The 23,184-nt window shown below is 46.7% G+C and overlaps 1 protein-coding gene across 2 annotated transcripts in view; it reads left to right on the top strand.

Moving 5' to 3' along the window:
• The window catches only part of VIRMA (vir like m6A methyltransferase associated), a 731,013-nt gene that overhangs the window by 497,712 nt on the left and 210,117 nt on the right, over positions 1-23,184 (top strand). For both annotated transcript variants that reach the window (XM_078687022.1, XM_078687023.1), the window contains exon 21: positions 21,110-21,206. In XM_078687022.1, coding sequence (XP_078543148.1) covers positions 21,110-21,206 — 97 coding nt within the window. The remainder of the gene's footprint in view (positions 1-21,109; positions 21,207-23,184) is intronic.

Raw genomic sequence — 23,184 nt, forward strand, 5'->3', positions numbered from 1 at the left:
CAGCTGTGTTCAACGCACACTCAGTACAATACAACTACTTCGCAGTCTGGGATTCACAGTAAATCTGGACAAATCCCATCTCCAACCGTCCAAAATACAATCTAGGAGCTACACTAAATACTTCAACAGCCCTAGCATATCCCAACCAAGTCAGGATAACAGCTATACAAACACTAGCTCAAAGATTTCAGCCACAAAGCTCACTACCAGCACAAGGGTTCATGCAACTAATAGGGATGATGGGCTCTTGCATCTTTCTCGTTCCTCATGCAAGACTACAAATGCGTCTACTACAAGTGTGCCTAGAACATCAGTAGAACCGGGCTCAAGGTCAACAAACAGATCTGGTGTTGGTGGACGACCGCACCCATCGCAATTGTGGAACACCAGAATCTTTCCAAAAGGCGGTCGTTCCTCGAGCCAGTCCCACAGATAGTGCTAACAACAGATGTATGGCTCACCGGCTGCCGAGCTGATCTCCAAACCCATACCATTCAAGGTATCTGGACCCCCAACAAAAACAATTTCACATCAACTACCTGGAATTGTTAGCAATCTTCCTAGCATTGAAATCTTTTCAACTGCACCTTCTAGGCAAAGCTGTCCTGATTCGTACAAACAACATGACAGCTATGTATTACATACAAAAGCAAGGGGGAGGACACACGCCCTACAGCTATCACACCTAGCTCAAAGCATATGGAGATGGGCCATTCTGCAAAAAATATACCTCCTGGCAGAACATCTACCAGGGGGTACATAATCATTAGTAGATCTGCTCAGCCGTCAAGCACAACAGATCCACGAATGGGAATTTCATCCTCAAGTCCTTACATTCTTTCGCATGTGGGGACACCCAGAAATAGATCTGTTTGCCACACACCTAAACGCAAAATGCCCAAACTTCGCGTCCAGGTATCCACACCCATTGTCCAAAGGCAATGCGCTATAGATGAATTGGTCAGACAAATTTGCTTACGCTTTTCTGCCTCTCCCACTCATTCCCGTAGTGGGGAAGAAACTCAAACAACACTCCCTCACAATGATCTTAGTTGCTCCAACATGGGCAAGACAACCATGGTTCAAAACTCTATTGGAACTATCAGTAGTACCTCATCAAAAGCTACATCTCTCACCCAAACTTCTTACTCAGAACCATGGAGAGATAAGACACCCAGATCCCAATCAACTCAACCTTGCGATCTGGCTCCTGAAATCTTAGAGTTTGGCTACCTTAATCTCCCGCAAGACTGTATGAACATTATCAAAGAGGCCAGATGCCCTACAACAAGGGCATGCTATGCAGCAAAATGGAAACGATTCGTCATTTATTGCACGCACAACATCATCAAGCCACTAGATGCTTCCATTCAGAACATCATCTGTTGTCCTAGGATCAGACGGATATAAGGAAGGCAGTTTCTGTGAGTACCAATGCTGGACTTGTAACTTCAGGTTGGACGAGGCCAGGAAAGGTAAAAACAGGCAAGGAGTTCATTCATATAGGTTGCACACGGACCCCTTAGAGAATGCCATTAAGGCATGCCTTATCAACTGTAGATCACTGCCAAAACATGCAGATGATATTTGACCTAATCTAAAGACGAATGCCTGGGACATTATGTTCCTAACCGAAACCTGGCTGCGAGATAGTTCTAACCCTGGTAGATCATTGGCTACTCCAGCAGGCTTCAGGATCTCTACAGTAAATCAGGCTGAAAATATGGTTGGTGGGGGCCTTGCAATTATTATAAGAGATGACTGGGAGATTACATTTAAGAGAGTTGAGAACTTGGGGCAAATTGAGGCTATGTCTTATTGTGTCAGACCCGCCAAAGCTTCTCCTATGGCAGGATTATTGGTCTGCAGACCTCCTAATGCGCCTGGAGCCCAGTTATTGAAACTTTGACATCATTGCTGCTTTATCATTGAAATATACCAACCTGACAGTTCTTGGAGACTTCAGTGTTCATATGGATGTCTCCAATTGCTCCTTAGCGGTGCAGTTGGAAGATTCCCTAAAAGGATTAAATCTGTTACAAAAGGTAACTGCACTTACACACATGGCAGGTCATATGCTAGATTTACTCTTTACTAATGATCAAACAGTACAGGTAGAGGATCCTCTCCCTATAACTTGGTCGGATCATTGTTTGATTCCTTTCAGCATCTGTGGGCCTTACCGCAAGGACTTGGCACGTACTGCCCAGGAAGTCAGGAGGAGCTGGAGTAGGGTCTCCATTGATTCAATGGGCCTCTTATTACAGTCTACCTCCCCTGTACTTACTGGAGACCCCAGCCATGATGCACTGATTTTTAACCAGTGTGTTACCTAGGCACTGGATATTTAAGCCCCAATGAAAAACAGGAAGTTCACCCGTAATAAACCCTCCGCGCCTTCGTTTACGGACGAGCTCCGGGTGGAGAAAAGTCTGTGCAAAAGGTTGGAGCATGCTTGGCGTAAACACTATGAGCCGGCAGACCAGTATATTTACAAAATAGCGCTAAAAATGTCATGCTTTAAAGCGAAAGTCCATTAGAACCTTCTTTGCCAATCAGATTAGCTCCTCAAACAAATCAGCGAAAGAAATTTTCAATATTGTTCAGGGTTTTATGAAACCGGTAGCATTGGAGGCTTTATGAAACCGGTAGCATTGGAAAGTACTATTCCATCCTCAAAAACGTTGTGAAATGCTAGCTACCTTCTTCGTGACAAAAATTCAGGATATTTATTCGTCCTTTCCACTTCCGGGACCACTAGATCTTCCATCTCAGACACTGTCGATGACTAGTATGTGGGAAGAGTCCCGCCCCTTAAAGTTTGAATCGTCGGCGGGGGAGCTTAATAGGATAAAATCAGGCTCTCCTATGGATCCATGCCCGGCCAGATTCTTCAAACTTCTTGCGCCCTGGTTTCTCCCGCTATTGCATGAAATTTGGAACGCATCGCTGGCAACAGGGGGCTTTCCCTCTCGTTGGAAAAATGCATTTGTCCAGCCCATTTAAAAAAAGGTAAATGCAGATCCTCTGGAGCTCAAAAATGTTAGACAAATTTCTCCTGTCCCGGCGAAAATCCTAGAAAAGGAAGTACAGAAACAACTTAAGGACTTTCTAGAATTGAACCATCTTCTCCACGACTCTCAATCTGGCTTTAGGTCCGGGTATAGTACTGAAACGGCTTTGCTGGAAGTGACAGAGACTATCCGGGAAACCGTTGATCAAGGAAGGTGTGCGATGCTGGTGCTGCTGGACTTGTCCGCAGCTTTTGACACTGTGTCGCACAGGATCCTTTTGAACAGACTTAAGGATCTTGGGGTGTCAGGCACGGTCTGGGCCTGATTTCGATCTTTCTTAGAGGGTCGCACGCAGCAAGTAGTTCTCCAACTCTATACTTCTACTGCTAGCCCTCTAAAGTGTGCTGTTCCACAGGGCTCAGCCTTGAGACAAACTCTTTTTAATGTGTACCTCATTCCTTTGGAAGCAGTAATTGAGAAATTTGGGGTGAAAGTCGTCTCATATACGGACGACACACAATTAGTATTTTCCTTTAAAGACAATAGTGAGACGGCCTTTGTTAATTTCAAGAAATGTCTACTGAATAGCTCCTCATGGATGACAGAGAACTGCTTGCGATTGAACACAGAAAAGATGGAGGTTCTCTTCTTTAATCAATCTACTACCCCACGGTCAGAGCTTTGGTGGCCGGGTGAGCTAAACCCCCCACCTCTTCCAATTATCTCTGCCAGAAATTTGGGACACAGAATTGTCTACTCAAAGTGCAAATTGCCCATGTTTCGCGGAAATATTTTTGGAGTGATGAAGGCTCTTCGGAGCTTTCTCCACTATCTTCCAATGGAGTGCAGGAAGACCGTGGTGCACGCATTGGTCACTTCCAAACTTGATTACGCGAACAGTCTGTATTTGGGACTTCCGGAGTACTTACTAAGAAGACTGCAGACTGTTCAGAATGCAGCAGCAAGGCTTGTGCGTAACTTGCCAGTGCGGCACCACATAACTCCTCACCTGATCAGTCTTCACTGGTTACCAGTGAAAAGAAGAGTAGAGTGTTCGAGGCATGTGGGCTGCTGAATTCATATCTATAGCATAGATCGCCGCCTAGTGTTGGGTCCGGATGATTGCACATTGTTGTCCTGGAAGAGTCTTCGAAGTATCACGAGATAGGTGGCTCCTCCACTGGACTACAGTGCGCATGGTCATCGACTCCATCCCCAGATTGTTTTTTTCCGCCATTGGGTTCGGATGTGATTTCGACAACTCCTGTTCGGAATCGTTATAGACTTTTCTTAAGGCCAAAAGGCCTTCTCTGAACCGTCGGTATTGTTTGCGTTCGGTCCCGACTGTACTCCAACTCGTCGAGTTGGATTTCCAGGGAGTCGAGTGACTCTTAGGTGATCGAGGCCCAGTCAACGCAGCAAGACCCTCGACGAGACGACAAGGAACGGAGCCCGTTCAAGAAGTGTCCCGTGTGTGGTTCGAAGTACCCACACATTGACGTCCATCCTGTGTGCAACAAGTGCCTGTCTCCGGACCTCAACGAGGCCGACTGTACGGCCTGTTCCAGATTTCGATCGAAGAAAATGATCAAGATGCGGCGCGTGTCGCGCATCGAGGCCCAGTGATCGGCTCTAGCACCGGTGGACATATTCGACGACGCGGAAGCAGACGACCAAGAACTTCAACTGCAGATTTCACCTCCGGCGGTGGACGTCGAGTCCGACTACAAAGCGGACGTCGAAGGCCAAGACCTGGAGGAAGTCGTCGAGGGGGTAGGGGACGACGACGAAGCATATGGGGCCATGGAAGATAGCTCGGAGGATGAGCTATGCCCCGTTCGTACTCTTACAAAGGCTCAGGTCGCGGGATCGCCACACGGCCTTACCCAAGACCTTACACCAAAATCCACGGCCCCGCCTTCCGGCCCGGCTGCAGACACCTCAGCGGAGCCGCCATTACCAAAATCGAAACCGAAACTGAAACCATCGGTGTCGGCGAAAACAAAGATGGCCGAGGCGCCATCAAAAACGAAACCGTCTGCTCCAACATCGACGCCGTCGTCGTCGGAGGCCTCGAAGCCGAAGAAGGCTGTCGACCAGGCAAAGGTGCCAAAGGTGGTCAAGGAGCCGAGCTCGAAGAAGGCCGTCGAGTCGGTGTCAAGCAAGGCGGGCGTGCCCAAGAAGGCTGTCGAGCCTACATCAGGCGAGTCTGTCGAGCCGAAGAGCAAAGGGCCCGTCGAGACGAAGTCACCCAAGGGCGCCGAGCCGAAGTCTGGGATCACGACGCCAAGAGTCAAGGCTGCCGTCCCGAAGCCGTCGACGTCTGCGGCCGTGGCCAGAGATCGAAGCGCACCGGTCACGGATCCTCCTGCGCCTCAAACAGACAAACAACAGTCGTCGACGCTCGGGTCTTCCCCTGGGGGCGGCCCAGGGTCGTCGGCCGGGTCGACGAAACCGTCCGCTTCCTTTACGAAGCAGTTCTCGGACTCCCTCAAGCGGATTAGGGAGAAGGCTTCAGCATCGGAACCGAAAACGCCTTCCGCACCGAAGCCGTGCGACCCGCCGAAGAAGACTTCCATGCCGATCCTCTACACGTTACCGCCTAAGGTGGCACCGAAGGCCTTCGCACCACGGTCGGTGCCCAAAGACTCAGAAGGGTCGAAGCCAACTCGCCCAGGTGGGAGTTTGAGTCATCGACAACCTTTATTGGAAGAAGGGTCGGAGCATTTCATCGATGCCGACACCGGGAAGTTCACGCTTTACAAGAGGAAAATAACATCACAGCCTCTGCAGTCATTTACAATTCCTCTAAAGCGCAAAAAGCCCGCGCCAGACACACCAGTACTGGTTGAACAGATTCTTCCACGGCCTAGGAGGAGTGCAACACCTTCACCCACTTACTCTGATGGAGGTGAAGGGGAGCAGGATGAGGAGTACAACTTTCCTGCGCACACCGAGCCTGATGAGCAACAAAACTCATGGATGGACACAGGTGATCAGGACCAGCAAACAGTCCATGACCCTCAGATTTATAACGTTAAAATGTCTCCCACTGAAGATTCTGCGGCATTTAATGCCTTAATTGAAAGGGCAGCTACAAACCATAAAGTGGAGATGCATGCTGACCCTGTGGAGGTTGACTTCCTTTTTGACACTTTCTCCACTGCTGAAAAAACTGTCAAGACTCTTCCGATGCTCAAAGGGGTCCTTAAGCATGCAGCAGACATTTTCAAGGAACCCACGAGATCAAGGGTTGTCAACCCTAGGATAGAGAAAAAATACAGACCGGCACCTGGCGACCCAACCCACATTAGGGGCCAGTTGCCTCTGGACTCTTTGGTGGTCTCTAATGCCCGCAAGAGGGCAAACTCCCAAACCACGGGTGAAGCTCCTCCCCCAGACAAAGAGTCAAAAGTGCTGGAGGCATCGGGGAAGAGAGTAGCAGCTCAAGCGGCCAACATCTGGCGCATCTCAAACACGCAGGCACTGTTGGCCAGATACGATAGGGCACACTATGACACCCTAGAGCAGCTGTTGCAACACCTTCCAGACCAGTTTAAAGAGGGAGCTGAAATGCTTATCCAGGAGGGAAAGCTCATCTCCAACGCTACTATAAAGTGTGCGCTGGACGTTGCGGACACGGCAGCGAGAGCAATCAATACTAGTGTGATGTTGAGGCGTCAGGCATGGCTCCGCATCTCAGGGTTCAAGCCAGAAATACAGGCTACTATCCTCAACCAGCCGGTTAACCCAGACAGGTTATTTGGTCCAGAGGTGGACACCACCCTGGAAAAGATCAAAAAAGATACTGAGACTGCCAAATCCATGGGTGCTCTCCAGTCACAGCAATTTAGAGGGAACACTTTTCGTCGCTCAGGCAGTCGAGGTGTTAACAGAGGACACATGTCGCAGCAGACGCCATTCAATAAAAGTGGTGCACAATCCTCGTACACCAAGCAGGGCAGAGGTGGATATAGAGGAAACAGTGCCAAGGGTAGAGGCAGAGGCAACAACAGTTCCCGTTCCTCTGCCACAAACAAACAGTGACTCCCTGTCACTGCCCCCCGACCATCCAACACCTGTCGGGGGGAGACTCCAACAGTTCCTGCCGGTCTGGAAGTCCATCACCACAGACAGGTGGGTCAGGAAACTTATCCAGTTCGGCTATTGTTTGGAGCTGACATCCACTCCACCAAACATACCCCCAAGACAACGTCCTATGTCAGCAGAGCACTTGCACTTATTGCAGCAAGAGGTTCTTGTGATGCTGCAAAAAGGCGCAATCGAGCTCGTGCCAGTGGAGGAAGAAGGCACAGTGGTTTATTCCCTGTACTTCTTAATCCCAAAGAAGGACGGCTCACTCAGACCGATTCTGGACCTACGCCCCCTGAACCAGTACATTCTTTCAGAACACTTCCCCATGTTAACACTGCAGCAGGTTCTTCCATTGTTAAACCAGGGAGACTTCCTCGCAACCTTGGACCTCAAGGATGCTTATTTTCACATACCACTCCATCCATCCCACAGGAAATACCTCCGGTTCACCATCCAAAACCGGCATTACCAGTTCAAGGTCCTCCCCTTCGGAGTGACCACTGCCCCCAGAGTGTTCACAAAATGTCTGGCGACAGTAGCGGTGCACCTCAGGAGACAGAGCATACATGTCTACCCTTATCTGGACGACTGGCTGGTTCAAGCCAAGTCGGCCCAGCAGTGCGCCGCAGACATGTCCCACACCATTCACCTCCTTCACAGTCTGAGGTTTTCACTAAACTATCCAAAGTCGCACCTTCAGCCAGCCCATGTGCGGCAATATTTGGGCGCGACAATAAATACTCTGGCAGCCACGGCTCAGCCAAACCCGGCGAGGATCGACAACATCCAGTCGCTAATCCAGAGGTTCAGACCGCAACACTCACTCCCAGCGAGAGTGTTCATGCAGTTGATAGGCATGATGGCCTCCTGCATCTTCATAGTCCCGCACGCACGGTTGCATATGCGTCCGCTCCAAGAATGCTTGGCGCATCAGTGGACTCAGGCTCAAGGACAGTTAAAAGACCTAGTGTTGGTGACCGGTCGGGCATACAACTCTCTGCATTGGTGGAATCCACACAACCTTTGCAAGGGCTGACCGTTCCAAGAGCCTGTGCCACAGATTATCCTGACGACGGACGCATCCCTCCAGGGATGGGGAGCTCATGTGCTCCACTACACGGTGCATGGACTATGGACGACGCAGCAAAAGAAGATGCACATCAACTACCTAGAACTGATGGCAATCTTCATGGCAATCAAGTCCTTCAAGGTACATCTGTGCAACAAAGTCGTGTTGATCCGGACGGACAACATGACAGCCATGTACTACATCCAGAAGCAGGGAGGTACGCACTCTCCACAGTTGTCTCATCTGGCTCAGAGCATGTGGAAGTGGGCCATTCAGAGGAACATCTTCCTCATAGTGGAACACCTCCTGGGCAAGGACAATCAGATGGCAGATCTGCTCAGCAGGTTCAGCCACCAGATGCACGAGTGGGAGTTACATCCATCGGTACTCCGCCCGTACTTCCAGCAGTGGGGTCATCCAGAGATAGACCTGTTTGCCACAAGGGAAAACGCAAAATGCCAAAGCTTTGCCACCAGGTTCCCTCATCCACAGTCGCAGGGCAATGCGATATGGATGAACTGGTCAGGCAGATTTGCGTACGCTTTTCCCCCAGCACCTCTCATTCCGCTGGTGGCAAGAAAGCTAAAGCAACACTCGATGACGCTCATCCTGGTTGCTCCAACGTGGGCACGCCAACCATGGTACACCACGTTTCTAGAACTCTCCGTGGTACCGCATCAAAGGCTGCACCTCACACCAAGGTTCTTGACGCAGAACCATGGCGACATTCAGCATCCAGATCCGCAACCGCTCAATCTGGCGATCTGGCTCCTGAGGTCTTAGAGTTTGGCTACCTTAATTTGCCTCCTGAATGCATGGACATCATCCGGGAGGCAAGAAAGCCCACTACCAGAGCTTGCTATGCGGCAAAATGGAAGCGGTTTGTCATTTACTGTACAGAACACAATATCAACCCGCTAGATGCATCCATTCCTAATATCATCTGCTATTTGTTACATCTTTACAAATGCAATCTAGCATATGCTTCCATTCGGATACACTTATCTGCCATAGCGGCTTATCTCCAGAACAGGCAGCATCTCTCTGTTTTCAGGGTGCCTGCCATTAAAGCATTCCTAGAAGGGCTGAAGCGGGTCATCCCTCCCAGGACCCCACCGGCTCCTGTGTGGAACCTCAATGTGGTCCTCACCAGATTGATGGGTCCCCCGTTTGAGCCTCTACATTCATGTGAGATTCAGTTCTTGACATGGAAAGTGGCTTTTCTCATTGCCATCACGTCTCTGAGACGTGTTAGTGAGCTACAGGCGCTCACAATACAAGAGCCATTTATACAAATTCATTCAAACAGGGTGGTGCTGCGCACTAACCCCAAGTTTCTTCCTAAGGTGGTGTCGCAGTTTCATGTCAATCAAACCATAGAACTGCCCGCGTTCTTTCCAAACCCTGAAACTGTGGCAGAAAGAATGCTCCACACGCTTGATGTCAAAAGGGCGTTAATGTACTACATTGACAGAACCAAACATTTTAGAAAGACGCAACAACTCTTTGTTGCCTTCTCAGCCCAGCACAAAGGCAACCCCATTTTCAAAGCAGGAATTGCCAGGTGGATCGTTAAATGTATTCAGATTTGCTATCAGAAAGCTAAGCGCACTTTAACGGTCCCCCCCCCAGAGCACACTCCACACGCAAGTTGGGTGCATCCATGACATTCCTAGGTAATATTCCTTTGGAAGACATTTGTAGAGCAGCCACATGGTCTACACCACATACCTTTACCTAACATTACTGTGTAGATGTGCATTCCAAACAGCAGGCAGCTGTAGGACAGGCTGTTCTTAAAACACTTTTTCAGACTTCTGCAGCTGGCACGGGCGGCCGCCGTTAATGGAGGGACTGCTATGTATTCTATGCTATAGATATGAATTCAGCAGCCCACATGCCTCGAACTGAATATGCTACTTACCAGTATGCATCTGTTCTTGGGATGTAGGGCTGCTGACATTCATATCGCCCGCCCTCCTCCCCGGCGCCCGTAGCGGCTGCAGACTTTTCTAGCATTCAATATTGAGCATGGCCATCGCTTACACAATTACACTCCATCTTTGCCACAATGGCTAAAAACAATCTGGGGATGGAGTCGATGCCCATGCGCACTGTAGTCCAGGGGAGGAGCCACCTATCTCGTGATACTTCGAAGACTCTTCCAGGACAACAATGTGCAATCATCCGGACCCAACACTAGGCGGCGATCTATGCTATAAATATGAATGTCAGCAGCCCTACATGCCAAGAACAGATGCATACTGACTGGTAAGTAGCATATTCAATTAACCCCGTAATTTGGCCCATAGAGCAATGAACAACATCGGTCCTCTATATTTGAAGCGAAGACTCGTACAGTACAGTAACAAGAGAGTTCTCAGATCTAATGATAGGAACTTTCTGGTCATCCCACGGTTTGCAAAGACCAGGACCCGAGGTTGCTCCTTTTCGGTTAAAATGGCAAAGTTGTTGAAAGCCATGCCTGACTACCTAAGGAAGATACATCCTGAACAGCTTTTCAGGAAAGCTTTGAAAACATGGCTCTTCACTCTTCCTTAACTTCTAACAGGTGTCACATATGAGATCAATAGCACTATTAGCGCCGGGACATCTCCGTTGGAGGTAGCCGTGCGCTTCATAAGCTTCCTATTGTTATTATTATTATTATCTCTTGCATCTGCAACAATGTAACCTAGTGTATACATCTGTTATGTTACATCTAGCAGCCATAGTGGCCTACCTACAAAATAGACAACACTTGTCTTTGTTTAGAGTCCCTGCTATCAAAGCCTTTATGGAATGATTTAAAAGAATAATTCCACCAAGAGCTCCACCCTCTCCAGTGTAGATCCTTAATATAGTCTTCACCGGACTAATGGGTCCTCCTTTTGAACCTCTCCACAAATGTGAACTACAATTTCTCACTTGGAAAGTAGCCTTTTTGGTTAATTCACATCTCTCAGAAGAGTAAGTGAACTCCAGGCATTAACCATACAGGAACCATTTTTACAGATCCATCATAATAAAGTGGTTCTTAGAACTAATCCATATTTTTACCCAAAGTAGTATCTGCCTTCCATCTAAACCAGTCTGTTGAACTCCCAGTATTTTTTCCTCAACCAGACTTAGTGGCAGAAATAGTTCTACACACCGTAAATGTTAAAAGAGCAATACTCTACTACATTGAAAGAACAAAATCCTTTGGGAAAAACAAACAACTTTTTGTGGCTTTCTCCACACCTCATAAAGGTAATCCTATCTCCAAAACAGGAATTGCTAGGTGGATTGTAAAATGCATACAAATATGCTACATCAAAGCCAAACGCACGATAACCATTCCCCCTAGAACTCATTCTTCACATAAACTAGGGGCTTCTATGGCATTCTTAGGGAACATTCCCCTAGATGATATGTGCAAAGCAGCAACTTGGGCCGCACCACATACCTTCACAAAACACTTGTGTAGATGTGCAGGCAAAACAACAAGCTAGTGTGGGCAAGGCTGTACTGAAAACACTATTTCAAACTTCTGCAACAGATACAGGTAGCCACCGCTAAAGAGGTAACTGCTGTATAGTCTATGCAAAAGTGTACAATCTGCAGCTCATATGCCTCAAACAGAAAATGCTACTTACCAGTATGCATCTGTTTTTGGCATTTAGAGCTGCAGAGTTGTACATGCCCACCCACCTCCCCGGGTACCTCTATCTGTTCCAGTAATATCTTACTTAGATACATCACGCATGGACATCTCTATAGTTCTCACTACTCCATCTAACCGCAATGGCAAAAACAATCTAACAATGGAGCCGCAGCCCATGCTCACTGTCGACCAAAGGAGGTGTCACCAATCTTGTGACTACAACACTTCTTTGAAGACAAAAACAACATGCAAACATCCGTGCCCAATACCAGATAGCGATCTATGCAAACGTGTACAACTCTGCAGCTCTACATGCCAAGAACAGATGCATACTGGTAAGTAACATTTACCTATACTCTATGCTGGTGTTTTTCTATTTCCTGGCAGAGGCTCAGAGACCATGTTTTGTACAGTGGGTGCCAAAGAACCCTCTAATGCAAGGATACCAATCCCGCCACTACCTGAAGGTCATCTTACAGTGGGACAGGTGTTATTGTCCATTGCCTGTGGTATTCTGTCAGTCTTTGGCCTAGGCATTCTTCCCACATGGGCCTCTGTCACTGTGTTTTGGCACTTCCCTTATCGTGCCTCACTCACTCTGTCTTGGCAAGACGGACTCCTGCCTCTGTTTTCTCTGGCATCTTTGTTGGGGCATTTTAGCCATATTTCTGCTGTAAGTGGGTCATACTCTAGAGCCTGCTCCCTTGTACAGCTGTCCTTGTTGTATTTAGATTGATTCTTCCCTGTAAGATGTTATTTCCTTATCGCTTAGTGGAAGTGCTTTGTACCTTCCTTGCCGCTAGCAATATTCTATAAGAGTTCAGATACCAACCACAGCATTGGTTGCCTAACTGGTTATTCTTAAGACGTCACCATCTACACCCCTTTTTAGGTTGAGCCTAGAGCAGCGCATGCGCTGCTCTAGGAGATGACCTTTAGAAATCGGTCAGCTCTTTTCAAGCACCCGTGCTTGTGCTGGCATCCACCTTGCGGGAGCGAGCATGGATGCTCTTTGTCCTAAATACATGTTTTTTTAAGCTCATCTATGTTCTGCCGTTTTAGTGCGCGTGTGTGTAATTTTACGCATGCACACCATGTCATTTGTCATTCAATTTGAAGCTCCCGCGGCAACGTTACCACCACTGCCAGTGAATTTAACCAGCCTATGAAAACGGTACTCCACCGCGGCACGCTGCATCAACCAGGCCCGGACTTTCATCCCTTGAGAAGCCCAGCTAGAGGACAGGAGAGGCTGGTTCAGGTACTGCGCATTTTGTAACTTGTCGGTCAAGAGCCTTAGTTAGGGATCCGCAGGACACGGCGTAACCCCTACTTTTTTTTAATCAAATCGAATGCACTATCCTGTCACTTAATGCATCTAACTATGTTGACTACCTGCTTGTCAGTAGGCCATCGTAGCTGTAGGCCTCTGGGGCTGGGCAGGCAGTCCAGTAGCTGGCAAGCCCCTCAGAGTGTGTGATAGAACTCCCCTCGGCCCGGAGAGCAGACCGGTGCGCTGATAGCGTTGGTGCACCATGTTAGGAAGGCCTCCCCAGAGCGGTGTGAAGATCATCGCCACCTCATGCAAGGCTTCACATGCGCCCCTTACAAGAGTGCTTAGCACATCAGTGGAATCAGACACAGGGTCAATTAACTGATCTAGTGTTGGTAGACAGCCGTACCCATCGCTCTCTGCAGTGATGGAACCCACAAAACATATCAAAAGGACGGCCTTTCATCTACCCTATTCCATAGATCTTGCTCACAGCAGAGGCATCTCTTAACAGGTTGGGGGCTCATCTTCAAGATTACACAATACAAGGAATGTGAAGCAACAAGCACAAAAGCCTCCACATGAACTATCTGGAGCTATTCGCTGTTTTTCTAGCACTCAAAGCTTTTCAAACCCACCTCATAGGCAAAACTGTCCTAGTCCGCAGACAACATGACAGCAATGTATTATTGCAGAAGCAGGGCGGGACACACACTATCCAACTGTCAACACTCGCTCATGCCATTTGGAATTGGGCAATCCATCACAAGGTTTATCTTCTGGCAGAACACCTCCCAGGAGTAAACAATCAAATTGTCGACCTTTTCAGCAGGAGACTGTAAATTCACGAGTGGGAACTTCATCCCCAAGTTCTCATTCCATACTTCCAAAAATGGGGATTTCCCGAGATAGACTTGTTCACCACAGCCAAAAACGCAAAATGTAGAAGCTTCAACTCCAGGTTCCCACACCCATTCTCAAATGGCAATGCCCTATGGATGAACTGGTCAGGGATATTTACCTACGTTTTTCCGCCTCTCCCGTTCATTCATTCCATGTGTGCTTCGGAAACTCAGGCAAACATCCCTCATACTAATTCCAGTAGCTCCCACATGGGCCCGTCAACCATGGTTGGAGCTGTCACTACTTCCACATCAAAAGCTGCACCTCACACAGAAGCATGGAGAAATCCGACATCGAAATCCCAAAGAACTGAACTTAGCAACCTGGCTCCTGAAGACATAGAGTTTGGATATTTAAATTTACCACCAGACGGTATGAATATTCTAAAGGAAGCAAGAAGGCCGACAACCAGAGCTTGCTATGTAGCAAAATGGAAAAGATTTGTTGTATACTGCAATAACAAAAAAATCTATCTTGTATTTATTTGTTTTTTACTAGAGTTCTTAGTCATATAACAGATTACAGTATGTAGCTTTGCTTTTTGGTTACTTTTAAGCCTTCTAATCCTTTGCATAAGTAGTCTTGCATCTTCATAACTACTAACGTTTGACAAGTCCCTTCGTAATCAATCCTTTAGATGCTTCCATACAAAACATTATCTGTTACTTGTTACATTTACAGCAAACCTATTTGCTTGTAACTTGCAGCGGTAGCTGCGTACTTACAGAATAGGCAACATCTGTCACTATTCAGAGTTCCAGTAATCAAAGCTTTCATGGAGGGATTAAAAAGAGTAAAACCACCAAGGGTTCCTCTGTTACGAGTAGTCCTCAGGATCGGTTTGTTGAAAGGTATAGATGATTCGTCACATACTGTTTCTTGGTACTCAATGAAGGGACATATTGAAGACTCCAAGAAACCCCTTCCTGTTTCCTAGAGTCTACCAGTTTTCCGACGCCTTTTCTGCATCAGCAGTGGCCACTCGGTTACCCCTGAATCGGTTGGTCTTAGGCTTCACAGGGCATTCCCTTACATAGTGGCCCTTCTTGCCACAGTATAAACAAAGGCCCTGTTTATGCCTTGATTCCCTTTCGGCTGGTGTCAAGGCTGTTCTCACTGCCCCTATTTCCATAGGCTCAGACGAAGGACCGGAACCAGCTTCCTTAGAGGCATGTGTCTCTGCCACCGGTTTCCTTCGGTTATCCCCTTTTCTCTCGCCCAGCCTATGGTCTAAACGTAGGGCCAAGTTAATCAAGCCCTCACATGTGGTAGGCTGGGGGTCAATTTGTGCGATCACATCTTTGAGTTCGTCATTCAAACCCTGATGAAACAAAGACGCCTGTTTATTTTCGGGCCATGTGGTGTCGGTTACCAAACGTCTGAAGGCATTTAAATATGTAAAAAGATCCTTTTTTCCTTGCCTTAATTCTAATAATTCTCTATCGGCTGTATAGGAATCGGCCCTTCGGTCGAACACCCTCAGGAATTCTGTTTTAAAGGCTTCCCAATCATGCAACAATGGATCGTTGCGGTTTACTAATGGGACTGCCCACTGTGCAGCATTGCCCGCCAGATAAGAAATCAGAAAAGCCACCTTCGCCTGATATGTGGGAAAAGATCTGGGTTTACAGGAATAGTGCAATGCTATCTGGGTGAGGAACAGCTGCACCTTTTCGGAATCCCCACTAAACCTTTCAGGTGAAGCCAATGGTACTGACACTGGCATCTCTACCACAACCGGTTGAGGTGGAGGCGTACCCCCTACGTCAAAGGGATTGCGTTGGACCCCATCAACACGTGCCCTCAGATCTGCTGTCTCTAATCGAGAGGCAGCTACCTCTAACTGTAATGCGCCCAGTGCCTCTATCACATCCTCTAAAGTGGCCATACCAGCACAACCCGACCGGGAGGACAAAAATTCGTGGGTCGGTGATTCTGTTACGAGTAGTCCTCAGGATCGGTTTGTTGAAAGGTAAGCCCACCTCTAAATCTAGCCAACACCTGGATAGCCGTTATAGCACAGAGTGTTGACAGGATTAAGTGAGGGGAAAATAAGAAAGATAAAGGAAGGAAAGGATGGGGACAGCAGGGAGGGAGATCTGAAAGACATAAAAATAAAACAGGCATAAGACTGAATCCCTACACTGTGATTGGTTAGTTTCTATAACGGTTGCTATGAGGGTTCATACCTGCAAAAGAAAAGACAAAGCCTTGTGGATGTGTAGAGGCAACGTAGGGTGGGATATGATGCAACTATAAAGAGACAGAACATACAGGAACATAAGCAATCTAGATGAACATATACCTCAGTGCTCTACACAACCCACCACTCCTGCTCTAGGCACCTACCTAGATATGACTCCACTAAACATCACAGGGGTAGAGTGTGTCCCACACCTCCTAATCCCCTGTTAATAGAGAGGTCAAATATCATGTTACATACATATATATATAGGCTCTTTCCACACACAGTGTTATTATTCCACAACAAGCTTCTCTGGAAAATCCATTGATGAAACCCCCAACTAATACATCTTAGCTGGGTTCCAGGAAATGTCGTATTTACAACAAGAAATGAAGAAACCAAATGAGTAACTATCGAATGTTCGATAGCTACTTCAGTCAAACCACCGTTGGCCGAAAATACCAACCGGGACAAATCCAATAAACAATACCCAAAGCAAGAATATGAACTAAGCAAGGTCTCCACAATAGCAATGTACAGCAAGAGACGGGTAAGATCCAAACCGCCGCTGAGTACTAGCCTCTCAGCGTCGCGGTGTCAACACTCTTACCGCACCAATTACACAGAACTCAGGGGTCGATCTCGACATCAGGTCCGAAATCACCGACACCACTCCCCGGCCGCCATTCACCTTTTGAACAGTCTCGCGGGAGCACAACGCGCCGCAAAGGATGCCGGGAGCGGTAGTTCTTTCCCGGAGTATGCCGGGAATTGTAGTTCGCGGTCATCCGTGATCGTGACATCCTCCTGCCACAGTATGGAATCTCACAAAAAGAATAATTGATGGACAGAATGCAGAACAATGTCTTACATTCACCCGAGTAAAGAGATCCGGGCCTAAATCTATAATTTTTTTGCTCCTCGTGCCATTCCAGTTTGAACCCAAACAATATGCAAATCAGTCTTCACCCTGTGCCCAATGGGAGCAGTCCTGCCCGAACTTCCAGGCCAGGTCCTCCCTGGACTGGAAACACGCATCCTAGAACTGGTTTCGGGGTTTCACCCCTCATCAGTCAGGATAGCTAAACTCCAGTGGCATGGAGAGCACGGGACCCATGTCTAGGCAAATGCAAAAAGAATAATTAATGGACTGAATGCAGAACAATGTCTTACATTCACCCCAGTACGTAATCTCACCATTGTTCTAACAATGGGTCCACCCTTTGAACCCTTGCCCTTTGCAATTTCTCTCATGGAAGCTTGCTTTCCTCATTGCCATCATATTGCTCAGGAGAGTTGGTGAGCTAAAGGCATTAACCTTAGAAGAACCCTTCTTTCAGCTACACAAAGACAGGATTGTTCTACGCACCAATCCTAAATTCCTTCCCAAAGTAGTTTCTGCTTTTCATATAAACCAATCGGTTGAGTCACCAGTCTCTTTCCCTCAACCTGATTCTGTAAGAGAACGTGCTCTCCACATGCTTGACAGTGAAAGAGCTTTACTGTACTACATAGATGAGACAAAAGACTTTCGCAAAACAAAACAACTGTTTATTGTATTTGCTCCACCTCACAGAGGCAATCCTATCTCTAAATCTGGTATTGCAAGATGGATTGTTAAATGCATTCAAACATGCTATAAAAGAACTTTAACCTTACCCCCTGGAGCACATTCCCAACGCAGAATAGGGGCTTCTGTGGCCTGTTTAGGTAAGATTCCTCTAGCTGACATATGTAAGGCAGCTACATGGTCTACACCACACACATTTACCAAACCCTGTTTTGTAGATGAGTTAGCAGGTCAACAGGCTAATGTAAGCCAAGCCGTACTTAAAACACTGTTCCAAACAACTGCAACATCTACAGGTTAGCCATCGCTTTGGGAGTATACTGCTTTGTAGTCTATGCAAAGCATGTGTATCTTCATCACACATGCCTCGAACGGACAATGTTGCTTACCCAATAAGCATCTGTTCTTGGTATATAGAGTAGTAGATTGACATGCGCCCATCCACCTCCCCCAGTGCCTGTAGTTGTTGCGGTTCTTCATTATACATTTATACTAATGGACATCTCTATACTACACTTACTTACTCCATTTTCACCCTCTTGCGGGAAAACAATATAACAATGGAGTCGATGACCATGCACACTATCACAGAAAGGAGGAGTACCTTACCTTGTGACTAGGAAAGACTTCTTCGAAGAAAAACAACTTGCAAACATCCGGACCCAACACTAGATGGCCGGAGTATGCAAAGAATGTGAATCTACAGCTCTACATGCCAAGAACAGACGCTTCCTGGGTAAGTAACATTATCCTTAAACTGTAAAATCCATCTATAATCAAGACGACCCATGGCTAATGATTTATTGATTGCTTTTAAAACCTTGAAAGGTAAGACGTGAAACACCTCTACATGCAACCTACTTCAAGTTGTTGGAGCCAAATTCCTGCCTTCAATATCTTAGAGCTCTGAAGTGCTCAAAGCGAAAGACGTCGTAACCCTAAACAATCTACAAAAGATCCTTTTTTTTTTTAACAAGTCTTTGCAATCCCACAGTACAAGTCGCAAGCCCAAACCAGACTGGAATTTGGATTGTTTCACCAGGGTCAATACAGGCAGGGTATCCTGGTCAAATGCTGCTGGAGAACCACCCTCCTCCCCCGAAGCTTATGGCTAACTAACACACTGTTATACTTAACATTTCTTTCTCAAACTATACCTTGCATGTTCATCTTTACTGTATCATTTCCTGCTCCTATCCTAAGCTTCAATAAGCTAAAAAACAATCTAACAAAGGAGCAGATGACCATGCGCAATACAGACTGTAGGCAGTGGCAGCTCATCTGCTAAGGTGGAGGAGCATCGCCCCACTGCTTTTAAGCAGTGTAAATAAAGGAAACATAGAATCATATTAACGTAAGTTATCATTTTATATTTCCGTGCTGCTTTGCGGGCGGGCTGGGCTGGGCAGGGGAGGAGTGGTTTGACATCTGAAGTGCACAATGACTGTTTGGCCGGCCTTCTGGGGCCAGCCAAAACAGTCATGCGCACTTCACATGTTCTCCATACAGGCTGCTTTACAGCCTGTGTGGAGAATATGCCCAGGCCCCCATTCCGCGTCTGAGCGCCAAACCACGGCGCTCAGACCAATCACAATGCTGCATTGCAGCGTTGATTGGCAAGGGGAGCCTAGGTGCTTCCTGGTTATTGTTTTGTGCCAGCGGAGTCCTGATGCAGAGGAGAAACGTGGCGGCGATAAGCAAAGTTATTTTCTTTTTTTTTTTTACACGCCTCCCTGCTCCGCCACCCCCCATCGGTGCCAGCCACCACGGACTGTAGGAGGAGTCACCGCACCTCGAGACTCTAAGAACTTTTTCAAAGAAAAACAAGTTGTACACCTCCGATTCCAACACTAGATGGTATGAGTATGCTAAGCAATGAATCTACAGCACTACACTCTACAAATAGATACTTATATGGTAAGTAATCTATTCCTACTGATAGCCATCACATTGTTTCGAAGAGTGAGCAATACTACAAGCTCTTAGCACACATGAGTCTTACTTATAAATACACAACTATAGCATAGGGATTAGGATGAAGCCAAAATGTCTTTCCCAACTAATTTCACTCTTTTATGCTAACCAAGCTATCACATTTTGCCCAAAAATAAAATTGTAAGAAGAAATGCCCATTCATATGCTGAATGTTAGAATGGCAGTGATGTACTACTTTGCAGTATGGAAAGGTGAACGCTTTATCTCCTGTGCAGCACCTAGCAAAGATTCACAGCTAACACAGGGAACTATCATAAGATGGATAGTTCAAACTATCCAGATATACTACAAGATTAACATTTGGAGAGTAATCAAGAGCACACGCAACGGAACAACGCTACCGTTCATTGTGTTGTGTTGTTAATGACATTTGCAGTGCAGCCACATAATCTACCATACTCGCGTTCACCAGGCACTACTGTGTGGATATTCAAACTAACAAAGAAGCCCACGTACTTAAACATCTAGTCACAGATTCCAACCCCCCAAAGGAAGGGAATATCTCTGCAAAATCTGTGCACAGCATGTGAATCCAGAACAGATTCATGCTGCAAAATTAAATGGTTACTTACCTGTAGAGAGTACTTTTGCAGCTTGAAGAATTTTCTGAATTCTCATTAGCCCATCCTGGCTTCCCAAGAAATTAAGTCAACCAACATTAACAAGTCCCTAGGGTAAAAAAGAAACTGAAGATATTTGCCATGCATAGAGGCTTCTGACTTCATTGGAGGATGGACATGGCATCAAATGGTGGCAAAATCAATGATGCCCACCCAGCCAAAAAAGAGAGACAATTCCATACCCATCCACTAAATGGTGGAATAATGTACACAATGTGAATCCAGAAAATTCTTCAAGTTGCAAAACGACTCCTACAAATAAGTTACCATTTTCTTCCAGCTCCCTAAAATTGCCCTACCACCTCCACCAGTATATCCACACCAGATTACATCCAACACATAATGAGGGCCGTATACATGCTATTAATGTATTTTAAAGTCTATCTCCCATCTTTTGACAAGGCATGGTCTTCTTGGAGTGTCTCCAGTGCACAGACCATTCCCCTAATAATATCCTAAAAGCTGTTGAAGCAAACTTCCCGAATAGTGACTATACCCGTGAGCGACCTCACATTGGTGGTGTTGGAAAGGGCAGTTTGCCTTATAGTTATATAATTTGTCTTTGCTTTTAACTTTACTTAAATGAAGTTGTTCCTGTTAAGCTTTGGGTCTTGTGAAAGTACAAGTATGTACTAACATATGGAAGTTTTGGTAGAAAGTCCAGACTTGTTGCCCACCATAGTGATAAATATAGCCTGTGTTTGCAGCATGCAATGACAATCATTATTAATTTTTTCAGAACTGTGTATGTACTGGCAGATGTCATGGATGAGCAGCTCAAGACCTTATCATTCTCACCATTCCAAGCTGATGAAATTGACACTGAATTGGACATGGTAAGAATCCCATTTTAACTGTGTGCCATATTTTTGCCACTAAGATAGGTGTCTATTTTTTTAGTTCACTAAATCATGATTTTATGTATTTGTCCTTATTAAAAGTATAATAAAGACCGATTTGTAAGGAGCAGGAAACTACGTTGCTGGTGATCATATATTATATTTTATTATTTAGCATCACTGGTAATGAGAAGCCTGTGGCAATTACAGCCATGAGGACACACTCTAAAAAAATAAAGTGTTAAAATGTTCAGATGAGGAGGACTACATACACCTTGTGAAACACCCGAGGATATTTGAGAACATTTTAAAATTTTCACAACTTTCTTACTTGTTTCCCTTACCTTTACTCAGTTTGTGGAGTCTGGCCTTTGCTGATAAATCAACATGTGTAAGAATATCAAGTTTCTGAAACCTCACAAAAACATGTAAGTTTCTTTTATTCACATAAAACAAATTCCATGGGAATTTTTCATACCTATACATGCAAACACCCCTGAAATCAACTTGTCAAAGTAGCAATTTGTGAAATCCCACAAACAATGTTTTTTTTAAAATTCACATTAAAGAAATGCCAGTGTGAATTTCCCGCCCACGCTCTGTCTTCCACCAAGAAAGAATTGCAGTGTTCTATGCACTTTGCACACTTTCTGCTCTACACATGCCTGGCTAATCCTGGTCTAGTGTTACAAGAGCTTTTCAAAAGACATTGCAAAGCACTTAAATAGTCAAAGATCTTTGACTCTGTCAGTGTTCACCTCATTTGCAGTCAATTCCTCTTAGCATCCTCATGGGACAAGAGTTCCAGTTGTTCGAAAGTGAATCCAGACTCCAGTCCGTGTTTTCGGAGCGGCCGCATTCTGCATTCAGTAGTCAGGCGAAGCGAGGCAGCGGCAGGCACTCTCCCGGCCGCGGCCCCCCTCCCTGTTCCCCACCCAGTCCCTCACCCAGTCCCTCATCATAGCCGGCAGTATCATCTGCGCTACTCTGCCCACGGCGAGGAAGAATATTTGCTTCCGGCGCTACCGCTGTCTGGACCTCCGCCTTCATTAGCGGCTAGCGTGGTCCTGGACTGCAGAGCGGATTGCAGTGTTGCAGTAGTCCGTGTAGCGGCCCCCTCTTGTGGTCACCCTTGTGACTCCTGTGCCTCTCTTGTGACCTGTGGCTAGTGGCTTGGGTCGGGCACGGTGGCAGTCCATCACCATCTCTTCTTGACCCCCGCCCTTCATCCACCATCCTACTTTCTCACCTCCTGCCCCCTAGTAGCAGCCAGTGTGAGCAGGGCGATGGCAGAGGGGGGGAGCAGGTGGGGCGGGGCAAGGTGAGGGTAAGGTGTGGGGAGCCAAGGTGCCACAGTCGTGACCCGGAAGTCGTGACCCGGCAGAAGAGGCAAGACACTGCGGGACCTCTGGATCTCAGAGACAGCAGAGGCAGTAGACGCGCGGAAACACAGAGTAGCGGCAGATTCAAGACACCCAGGGGGAAAACTGCAACAACAAAATAGTAAGTGGGAGCCAGCGAAATTTGGGGGAGCAAGTCCGGCCGTTGGCGGACCAGTGCGAGTCCCTGCAGAGGTGGCCCGTCTAGATCAAGCATTGCCGGCAACTGTGCCAGAGCGTCCTGCTGGCTCCTCTAGCCAACTCAAGCTCTCCCCCCACCTTTTACTAATCACCCAAAAAAGACTGTTCGGAAGAAAAAAAAAACCTCTTGCAAATCAAATATAATAATAACGGACATCAGTTCCATCAATACCAGCTCTAACACTGTGACCAACACATAAAAGGGTCTGGAAGGACAAAAACAGTAAAAGGATAAGTACAAGGAAAGAACAAGGAAAAACTAGGAAATATTAGACATTCCGACTACTCGGGACCCTAGAAAATTGGTCACCCAAGAATCATCTAAGGGTCATCTGGCATTGGCAAGCAGGCAGGCTCTTAATATATAATACAAAAATAAAATGATCTTATCAAAT

This window comes from Lissotriton helveticus, chromosome 4_1, assembly GCF_964261635.1.
Source record: "Lissotriton helveticus chromosome 4_1, aLisHel1.1, whole genome shotgun sequence".
NCBI classification, from domain to species: Eukaryota; Metazoa; Chordata; class Amphibia; order Caudata; family Salamandridae; genus Lissotriton; species Lissotriton helveticus.